A 10,786-nucleotide genomic window follows, 5' to 3' on the forward strand; every position below is an offset into this window, starting at 1 on the left:
GACGTGGCGCGTCCCTTCTGCTTCATTCTCCTCACGAGGAAGAGCCAGCCAGTCACACACACTCATGGAGGGGGAACTGTCTCCCCTCCTGTGTATCACAGAATTTGTGGAAAATTGAAAACCAACACAGTAGACCTTCTGGACACTTATTATTTCCATTTGGCCCACAGATAAAATAAACTCTTTATTGAGGGGGCGCTGGTTACATCACTGTTTACACTGTAGAAGGGCAGGGTCCCTCCTCAGGTGCTGTCATTGTACCACACACACCCCTGAGCCCACGGGCCTCCAGCAGAGTCCACTGTGCCACTCCCCACTCTGGGGTCACCCTCCCCCTGTCCCTCTGCCAGCCCCTGCTCTACATGCAGACTCCAAGTGTCAGTGTGTGTGAGCGTGTGTTGTTAATAGTCATAACCGAGGCGCCGGGGGGCGGGGGAGGCTCGGGAGCGGGCGGTGACGGCGGCGGCGGCGCGGAGGAGCCAGCGGCTGGGCCCGGGCCCGGTGCGTCTGTCCGCGCTCCGTGGATGCGAATCGGCCGCGGCGGACGCGGCGGCGGCGGCGGAGGAGGAGCTGGTGGGCCGGCGCCGGGCCGGTGGGCGCTCCCGGCGTGGCAGCGGCCGCCCCGCTGTTGCTGCTGCTGCTGCCCCGGGCCCGGGCGGACGAGCACGAGCACACGTATCAAGATAAAGAAGAAGTTGTGGCCTCCCCGTTGGCGCAGCGGTTGAGCGCTGGGTTGCGAAGCTGCCCGCGGCCTCTGCGGCGCCGGTTCGATCCCCGGCTGCTCCCCGGCCACCGGAGGAGGTTCCCTCATGGCGCGCAGACCTCTCCTGCCGCCCGCTGCTCCCCTCAGCAGTGTGTTTTGTTGGTCTGCCTGTTCTGTTCCCCGCTCTGGCTCTGGTGAATTCTCTCACCCTCCCGTGCTTCTGACTGTACCCAGTGCATGTATAAACAAACAAACAAATAAATAAATAAAACATGCCTCTAAAAAAAAAAGTCTTAAAAAAAAAAAAAGAAGAAGTTGTCTTATGGATGAATACTGTTGGGCCCTATCATAATCGCCAAGAGACATATAAATACTTTTCACTTCCATTCTGTGTGGGGTCAAAAAAAAGTATCAGTCATTACCATGAAACTCTGGGAGAAGCACTTCAAGGAGTTGAATTGGAGTTTAGTGGCCTAGATATTAAATTCAAAGATGATGTGATGCCAGCTACTTACTGTGAAGTTGACTTAGATAAAGAAAAGAGATGCATTTGTATATGCTATAAAAAATCATTACTGGTACCAGATTACATAGATGACTTACCAATATGGGGTATTGTTGGTGAAGCAGATGAAAATGGAGAAGATTACTATCTGTGGACCTACAAAAACTTGAAATAGGTTTTAATGGAAATCGAATTGTTGATGTTAATCTAACTAGTGAAGGGAAGGTGAAACTGGTTCCCAATACTAAAATCCAAATGTCATATTCAGTAAAATGGAAAAGGTCAGATGTAAAATTTGAAGATCGATTTGACAAATATCTTGATCCATCCTTTTTTCAACACAGGATTCATTGGTTTTCAATCTTCAACTCCTTCATGATGGTGATATTCTTGGTTGGCTTAGTTTCAATTATTTTAATGAGAACTTTAAGGAAGGATTATGCACGTTACAGTAAAGAAGAAGAAATGGATGACATGGATAGAGACCCAGGAGATGAGTATGGATGGAAGCAGGTGCATGGAGATGTATTCAGACCGTCAAGTCACCCACTGATATTTTCCTCTCTCATTGGTTCTGGATGTCAGATATTTGCTGTGTCTCTCATTGTTATTATTGTTGCAATGATAGAAGACTTATATACAGAGAGGGGATCAATGCTCAGTACAGCCATATTTGTCTATGCTGCTACATCTCCAGTGAATGGTTATTTTGGAGGAAGTCTGTATGCTAGACAAGGAGGAAGGAGATGGATAAAACAGATGTTTATTGGGGCATTTCTTATCCCAGCTATGGTGTGTGGTACAGCATTCTTCATCAACTTTATAGCCATCTATTACCATGCTTCTAGAGCCATTTCTTTTGGAACAATGGTGGCCGTTTGTTGCATCTGTTTTTTTGTTATTCTTCCTCTAAATCTTGTTGGTACAATACTTGGCCGAAATTTGTCAGGTCAGCCCAACTTTCCTTGTCGTGTCAATGCAGTGCCTCGTCCCATACCAGAGAAAAAATGGTTCATGGAGCCTGCAGTTATTGTTTGCCTGGGAGGAATTTTACCCTTCGGCTCAATCTTTATTGAAATGTATTTCATCTTCACGTCTTTCTGGGCATATAAGATCTACTATGTCTATGGCTTCATGATGCTGGTGCTGGTCATCCTGTGCATAGTGACCGTCTGTGTGACCATTGTGTGCACATACTTTCTACTAAATGCAGAGGATTATAGATGGCAATGGACAGGTTTTCTCTCTGCTGCATCAACTGCAATCTATGTTTACATGTATTCCTTTTACTGCTATTTTTTCAAAACAAAGATGTATGGCTTATTTCAAACATCATTTTACTTCGGATACATGGCAGTATTTAGCACAGCCTTGGGGATAATGTGTGGAGCAATTGGTTACATGGGAACAAGTGCCTTTGTCCGAAAAATCTATACTAATGTGAAAATTGACTAGAGACCCAAGAAAATCTGGAACTTCGGATCAAAATAGGGGTGGAACTTGCACAGCATAAAAAGAGCAAGAAGAGATTTGGGCTTTAACACTGGGTATTCTGTGGGTCTCTCTTTCGTGGATGACTTAAAGTAACATCTATTTTCATTGATCCTAGGTTCTTAGTGACTGCTTTCTCCAACTGTTCACAGCAAATGCTTGGATTTTATGCAGTAGGCATTACTACAGTACATGGCTAATCTTCCCAAAAACTAGCTCATTAAAAATGAAATAGACCAGCTCTCTTCAGTGAAAAAAAAAAAAAATAGTCATAACCAACTTTTATTGGTTTCACATGAATAGCTAATATTTTGCAAACCATGTTTTTCCAATATATTTATGTTAACACATATGAACATATTTATTAGATTTTTTGGCAGAGGAGGTGGGAAAAATGAGGGGAAGATGACAATGTCAAAGCTAATCTTCAGTGACGGGCAAACACTTGGCCATCGTCTCCCTTCACAGACAGTTACAGATTTATAACCTTGAAATATATCAAAACTGCAGTGCCTCAGTTTACTTTAAAAAGCAATAGCGAAATACATTATTTAGGCATCACATTTCCCTTTCTACATGTATTTTTATGTACACATAATTTTATACTTGTTACATCATGGTTTTTAAAAATAAACATCAAAATGTTATACTAAATAATCCCACATCTGATAAATCATGCTAGTATCAATTTTTTAAATTCCAGTTTCTTTATTCATCAGTAAAATGTATCATTTGACAATGTCCCAAAGAATAGGAGGACATATGAAATATGAAAAGGTCATTTGCATAGTCACTACAGATTCTGTCAGACCTGCTGTCACATTGGGGCTTTCCCTTGAACAAAGTACTACCAGTGGTCATCCTGGGCCAGCAGGGAAGACGGAGCTCACTCCTGACACCAGGCACCACCTGTCACTGTATTCCTGTTCCTTGTCATGGTGCTGGGCCTTGGTGCCATTAGCACAATGAGTTTTTCTTAATGAATGTGGTGGATTAAGGCAAAAGGACATAACCTGGTCCCCTCAATCATTTACTTTCTCTCCACCTTTTCTTTTTTTTAAGACAATTGTTTTTTTGAAGATGTATTTATTTATTTATACAAGTACTGGGTACAGTCAGAAGCTCGGGAGGGTGAGAGAATTCACCAGAGCCAGAGTGGGGAGCAGAACAGGCAGAAGGACCTGCTGAGGGGAGCAGCGGGTGGCAGGAGAGGTCTGCGCGCCTGTGGGACCCTCGCCCAGTGGCTGGGGATCGAACTGGCACTGCAGTGGCTGCAGGCAGCTTTGCAGCCCAGCGCTCAACCGCTGCGCCACCAGGGGAGGCCCTCTCTCCACCTTTTAAAAAATTATTGTTGACACAATATAAGTTACAGATTCACTGGCTGGAAAGACAGTCACCTCTTAGATTACCCCTGGTATTTAAGCATGAGGTTGGTTTCTCTTGGTCTCTCAGCAGGACCATCCCTCAGCAGGGCCCTCAATGCAGAGTGTCAAATGCTACCATTGCTATGTCTCCTGGCTGGATGTAGATTATTTTCCCTTATTAAAAACATTTAATAATTGGGCAATAATCTTTGTAACCTCTCCACTGAATAATTTCTTATTTTTTACAACTTCCTCCTGGCTGATGTGCTTTTTTCTGTCACCTTCTTCCCTTCAAAGGAGGGTTTTGAATGAGCCTCCAATTCTACCCCGCAATGTAAAATATTGTCCACAGTTGTAATTAGAGAACAGGTAACGGTCTGTATGATGAGCTGAATCATCTCCTCCTGAGATTTGAGGAGACAGGACCTCCCCTGTGGTGCAGCAGGTTGAGTGCAGCACTTTGAAGCTGTCCACAGCCTCTGCAGCGGGGGTTCAATTTCCGGCCAGCCAGGAAGATACCCACATGGCATGACAGATCTCCCCTGTCTTGCCCACTGCTCCCCTCAGCAGTGTTTTCGGTCATTCTCCCTGTTCTGCAAACTGCTCTGTCTCTGGTGAATCCTCTCACCCTCCTGCGCCTCTGGCCTGTACCCCAGCTCTTGTATAAATAAAATAAATCATAAAACAAATATTAAAAAAAAGACTTGAGGAGACAGAAATCATTGTCACGAATGGAAATTGGTCAGATATTGACCGAGATGTACAACCTAAATAAACCAGGTGGTGTAACGGAAAGTGAAAGGGTAGAGATGATAAGGTAGACTCTGAAGAAAGCCAGCCACAGGGGGAAAACCATGACTAGCAGGTGAAGAAGGATCTTCCAGAGATGAGCTTCATGGATTTGCTTATCTATAAGTCTATGGTGAAGGCCTCTGTGAATCCAGTAGATCAGCATGTTGGTGAGAAAGAGGAAGGACCATACAGGAACAATGAGTTGAATCCAGCTGTTTGGAAACTCTCCTATGTTGTCATGTAATTTGCTGTATCCTCTAATCTCTACAGAAGCAGTGAAATGGTGGGAATACTTACTCCATGGCAATGATGTAACAGTAAACATGATTCTCAGTAGACTTGATTCTATAAATATTGTGGGTTGTTCATTCGGGAATGACTATAGATAAAACAACAGCTCATTGTCCCAAAGAGGAAATAAAGGATAAAAGCACCAAGATTTATAACCAGGAGAAAGACATTCTCTGGCCCTGTGGTTGGATATGGAAATGGTGTGAAACATAGTTATCTGCAACATCGAGTACAAGATCCATCTGAGCTCTAGCAAATAGGGGAGGCTAGAGGATCCAGGGGTGTTGTACATGCAACAAGACACAATGGAGGACTCAGTCAGCAGGAGTCAGGCTTTGTCATCAAATGAGTCTTATTCCAAACAAGAGATGGTCAGTCCACCACCCAGCGCTGCTGGGCCAGGAAGCCTGGGCTGGTCTGAAGTCCTGGTCAGCAATAGGTGCAGCCTGGGGGATTCAAGGGTTAGTTTTTAAGTTTTCCTTAATATAGCCCTTTGTTAGACTTTCTATATCCATATATGGGAGACATATTTATCTTTCTCCTTTGGACTTATTTCCGTTAGCTCTGTCCGTGTTGCCCCAGATGGCATGAGTTTATGTTTTTCTGATAAGTAGTATTCTATTATCTATATACCACTTCTTGAATTCTCATCTGTTTTCAGGCATTTTGCTTGTTTCCATAGCTGGGATATTATAAATAGTGCTGCAGTGAACACAGATGTGCAAGGTGCCCTTCATAGCAGTGTATTTGTGTTCTGTGGGTACATTCATAGGAGTGGGGACGGCTGAGTCCTATGGCAGATTCAGTTTTAATTTACTAAGAAATCTCAATACTGTTATATGTATTTATGTGTATATATATGTGTATGTATGTATGTGTGTGTGTATATCTATATACACACACATCCCCCTCCTTACCCCATCTCAGGACTTGGGGCTCTAAAAGTCCCTCATGCTGCAAGTGGCACGTGTATCTCTGCTCCTCTCCAGAAGGCACTACCATAGCCGCCCATTTATGGAAGGTTATGTCCCCCCCAACCTGGTCTCCACCAGCTCTGTGTCCTGGGTCAGGTCCTCCCCATCTTGCTGCCAGGTCAGGGTGATGTCTGCAGGGTAGAAGCCCAGGCCCCAGAACTTCAGGGTGACCTCATGGTCAGAGGTGAGGTAGAGGGTCACATGTGTTTTGGAGGGTCAAAAATTCACACTTTTTTTTTCCTTCCAGGACACTGAGGCAGCCTCACTGACCATCCTTAGAATGGACATGACAATTGGTTTGGAGGGAGGAAGCACAAAACCCAGAAACCAGACTAGTCTGGGGAATCTGGGATAATTGGGTGAGATCCCAGGGTAGGAGGATGCAGGTCTCTAAGGAGAACACAGACTTTTGCTCCTGAGCTGGCTGGAGGGTGAATGACACAGAAAGGCAGGAGTCAGACCCGGAAATGTTCTCAGACCAAAAACAAGACCTTGAAAGAGAAACTCATGGTTCCCAGGATGGCTGCCGGGTCACAAGGATCCAGGGAGAGTTATTTCAGGATGGCCTCCCTCCCTCAGGAGAGACTGGATTCCTTAACTGTCCAGAAAAGTGGTGTCTTCTGGGCGAGTCTCTCTCTAGCACAGAACATGAAACCCAGGGGGCTCCTCCCTCTCTGCCCAGAAAGCAGCTGCTGTTCTGCCCATTATTCCATTTTCCCTGTGGGGGCCAGGAGAGGGGAGGTCCGAGGCCTCGTGGCCCCTCTTACCTGTGCGCTGCAGCACCTCCTTCCCCAACTCCAGGAGTCTGCGGAGCCGCGGGAAGCACCTGCTCTGCACACTGTGCCGGACGCGCTCGGCCCTCCCCGCCGCCTCCCACATGCTCTGGGTGATCTGAGCCCCCGAGTCCGCGGGGGTCCAGGAGCGCAGGTCCTCGCTCAGGGAGATGAAATCCGCGCCGTCGTAGGCGAACTTTTCATACCCGCTGAGGAGACTCAGGTCTGGCCCCACTTCACAGCCACACATGCTCTGGAGCATATGAGACCCTGACACCCACACCTGGGTCACCCAGAGGTCACCCCGCGGTCACCCCCCCTTCAACCTGAATAAACCTAAACTGAAAATGAAAGGGCCGGCAGGACAGTCCCTTCCCAGGGGAGGGGCCTGGCAGATCCACCAGCCTCGAGGGGCAAGAACACAATGGGTCTGAAGGGGATCAAGAGGTTGTGGGGCAGATGAGCCTTTCCTGGGGTCCTGCACCCGCAGGGGGCTCCTTGCTCCTCCCTCCTGGAGCAACAGTGTCCAGCTGGACACGCACTCACCCGCCCGGGTCTCCATCAGGGCCAGGGGCGCCCAGAACAGCAGCAGGAGGGGGAGGGGCATCACACCCCATCCAGGGGCCTGGGGAGAAGGAGTCCAGGAGGGTCCTTGGAGACTTTGTCACTGGAGCAGGATGATGCTGATTGTCTTCCCTGGAAACCCCCAGGAAATGGGGAGAGAGAATGGGGGTGAGTGTGGGGTCATCAAGGCTGCACCACCCCACAGAGCCTGTGAGAGGGAGACATGATGCTGTGACAGTGTGACATCCACAGACAGGGGAGGCTCCAAATTCCCTTCCCCACCATCGGGAGGAGGGGATTTGGGCTGGGAGAAGCAGCAGCCTGGAGGAGTGAAGAAACTAATAGTGTTTTCAGATAATTGTGAATATTGATACTAAATTAAATCTGCACAGGAAGCAGTTTCTGGAAGGTTATTTGCTAAATGAAACCTGAAACAATATCATGGAATATTTCCTATTCTGTTACATTTCCACAGGAACTCTCTTGCGTATTGGTTGGAACTTGTGCTAATGTATGATTTTTTAAGGTGATACAGTGTTTCACTAAATAATATAGATCTTCAGTGTTAATTACTCTGGAATCAAATTATAAAAAATGTTTTATTCTTTAATCACAAATCCCAAAAGAAAAATTTGTACTGTAAATTGTCAAGTAGTGATGCACTCAATTTTTCATAAGTCTGATTTTTTTCTGAGAGCTTATATTTTATCAGGCAAAATTACTGTCATTTGCCAATTCTTGATTTTCTTCAAGAAACAGACATTCATTTTGAGGAAAGTATCTGCTAATTAACCAAATTTAATTCACCTTAGTTTTTGTCATTCATCCTTCAGGTAAGATTGGTGTTGCCCACAAATAAAAAGATTCTAATTCATCTCATCCAAATATTTTCCTCGGGACCCAGGGCTTGGGGACGTCACATAAATGCTCTGTGTGTCCTTCCAGGTCAGCACACCAGATATTTTATGTCACATAAATGCTCTGTGTGTTCTTCCAGGTCAGCACACCAGATATTTTAAAATGTGGATTTGAAGGTGACGCAATAATGAAGATAACTTTTAATGCTTTTTTCAGGACATTTTCAAATGAAACTGGCTTTGATTTTTGTTCCTGCAGGTAAGTGCTGGTGAAGAATCACCACTTCTGCAGTGGCGCTATAATCTCCACTCTTACTCATTTTTACCTCAGCAAATACCAAAATAGTGAAACGACAATGGTGTCTAAGTGATGTTTTGAAAATAGTTTTACCTCATGGACCCCATGAAAGGTTCTGGGTGACTTCAAGGGCTCCATAGACCACACTTTGAAAAATGCTTTTCTCAGGAAACCAGGGAGCATCTCCCAAGTGTTCTCTGCCTTTGCCTCCTCTTCACTTCCCAGAATCCCTCTCCCTGGCTGGCTCCTGCCTCCCCAAGCTGCCTCCCCTGCAGATACAATGGGGAGCAGAGAGAGGACCCTGGAGACGTGGAGCTTGCATTGTCAGGAGAGATGGACACTGAGTAAAGGTGACAAAGACACGTGTAAACCCCATCCGAACCCGGTGCTGGGAGGAAGAAGAGTGTTTATTGTGAAAATGCAACAGGGTGGTCCCCAGGAAAGGGGGAGGTTCCCTGCCCCACCCAAGGGAGGGTGGAGCTGAGCAGGAAGAGAAGAAGCTGAAGAAGAGACTGAGGAAGGAAGCAGGATGGAGCCAGAAGGAGACCTGGAGGAGGCGCATGGAGCCTAGAGACACGTGAAGAAACTGAGCTTGTCTTTTGGTCGTGGACGGGGTGACACAGATGTGGGTGAGACCCATGGGGAGGTGACAATGGCAGCTTTTATCTTAATGTTGATTTTGCTCTTTTCCTTCCGGGCTTGTCTGGTTATTTCTGACCCTTTGCTGTGGGTCCCCACTGGAAGATGCTTTAGACTTGTGGCAGGCTTTGGGGCTTTGCTCTGGGCCAACCCCATATGGATGGACTTTTACCCACGAGGGGACGGGTAACTTTGGGTGCTTCATTTAGAAACTAGACTCTTTGCCTTACCTGTATTGTTTCCTAGTTTTATTAAAGTTCCTTCCCATTAAAGTCTCCTATGTTTTGTGTTGATGCGGCGGATGGCAGAACCCATTTAGAATAGGCAGGTTTGCGGGGCTTGGGCTGACCCTCTCCCTGTCCTATAACAAAAGCAGAGAAGCAGGACCCCTAACAGGTCCTGACCACTACTATCAATAGTATCACTCTTTGATACTATAGATAGTATCAAAAAAATGTGAATATATATATATATTAAAAACAAATTAAGCATAAGGAAAACCTCTTCCCATAACTGTCACTTCTGCCGCTGACATCCATGCTCTGGCCCCATAGAACCAGCCTGCGCCCTCTTCCTCAGCCCCCCTCCACGTCCTGCCCCAGGACCCAACCATACTGAGGAGGCCTGTAGCCTAATCTACCTCCTGGTCCCAGCCCCATCCTCACCCTCATCTGCTTCCCTCATTTATTATGTGCTGAAGGACAGGCCTCCCCAAGATGTTCAGAAAGGTGTCCCCAAGACAGACCACTTTGGCATGTGAATTATTTCCATCTGAGGGTCATCAGGGGTTCATCTTAAGAAACGTCTACCACTTCTATAACTACCTGGTATGAAAATTGGTGGTCTTACCCAAAATTAGGGTTATTACCAGAAACGAGTTTTGTACTCGAGAAACCTACCTATATGTCAGGGCAAACATAATTATAGAACATCTGATCTTTGTCATGAGTCACCATGCCCTTGCCCCTCCTCTCTCCTAGGGTGCCAGGCCCCGATCTCACTCCTTAGCTCAGGAGTACACCCCTGTTTCCCGCATGGATTTCAGACACTCATTTAGATGTAGATTCCCTATGCATATATAGGGAAAGTTGGTTACTTTCTAGTACTAAAAAAAAAAAAAAGGAAAAAGAAAAAAAAATACGTTATAAAATATCAGGTGCTCAGAATAAGAGTTCTTGAAAATTAGAGATTTTCATAGAAATGAATAAATGAGTAGATGAACTGGAATATTAAAGTCTCACTCCCACTAAATAATGTAAATGGGAAGAAATGACAAGTAGAGAGAAGACGTACAAGAAACTGAGTCTATCAACCAGGAGATTCCAACTAGTTAATAATACAAGTGTCAGAGTGGAAATGATGAACAAATTCAAGAAAATTCCTGAGCACTCACAGATAAAATGTGTATACTGAGTGTCCTACCAGGTTCCTCCTACACAGGTTGAGCAGCCCCACACCATGACCCGCTGCCAGGAACTTTCAGAAAGAGGCTGGAGAAGGACAGACCTTGGGGACCTCAAGAGACAACTCAGGCC

General features: G+C 45.9%; 1 protein-coding gene and 2 pseudogenes across 1 annotated transcript; 1 reads left to right on the forward strand and 2 right to left on the reverse strand.

Moving 5' to 3' along the window:
- The first annotated feature begins 1,333 nt into the window (after positions 1 to 1,333).
- Positions 1,334 to 2,947, forward strand: LOC119253226 (transmembrane 9 superfamily member 3-like). Its single transcript, XM_037520827.2, has one exon. It carries the CDS (start codon positions 1,464 to 1,466, stop codon positions 2,661 to 2,663), a length of 1,200 nt encoding a protein of 399 aa, XP_037376724.1. The 5' UTR covers positions 1,334 to 1,463; the 3' UTR covers positions 2,664 to 2,947.
- Positions 2,948 to 4,754: 1,807 nt separating this feature from the next.
- LOC119251333 (lathosterol oxidase-like) lies at positions 4,755 to 5,388 on the reverse strand (annotated as a pseudogene).
- A 130-nt stretch (positions 5,389 to 5,518) lies between these two features.
- On the reverse strand, positions 5,519 to 9,910 carry LOC119251334 (popy Class I histocompatibility antigen, A-1 alpha chain-like; annotated as a pseudogene).
- Between the last annotated feature and the right edge of the window lie 876 nt (positions 9,911 to 10,786).

The sequence above is a fragment of the Talpa occidentalis genome, unplaced genomic scaffold (genome assembly GCF_014898055.3).
Source record: "Talpa occidentalis isolate TD23 unplaced genomic scaffold, MPIMG_talOcc4v2.1 talOcc4.2, whole genome shotgun sequence".
Lineage (NCBI taxonomy): Eukaryota > Metazoa > Chordata > Mammalia > Eulipotyphla > Talpidae > Talpa > Talpa occidentalis.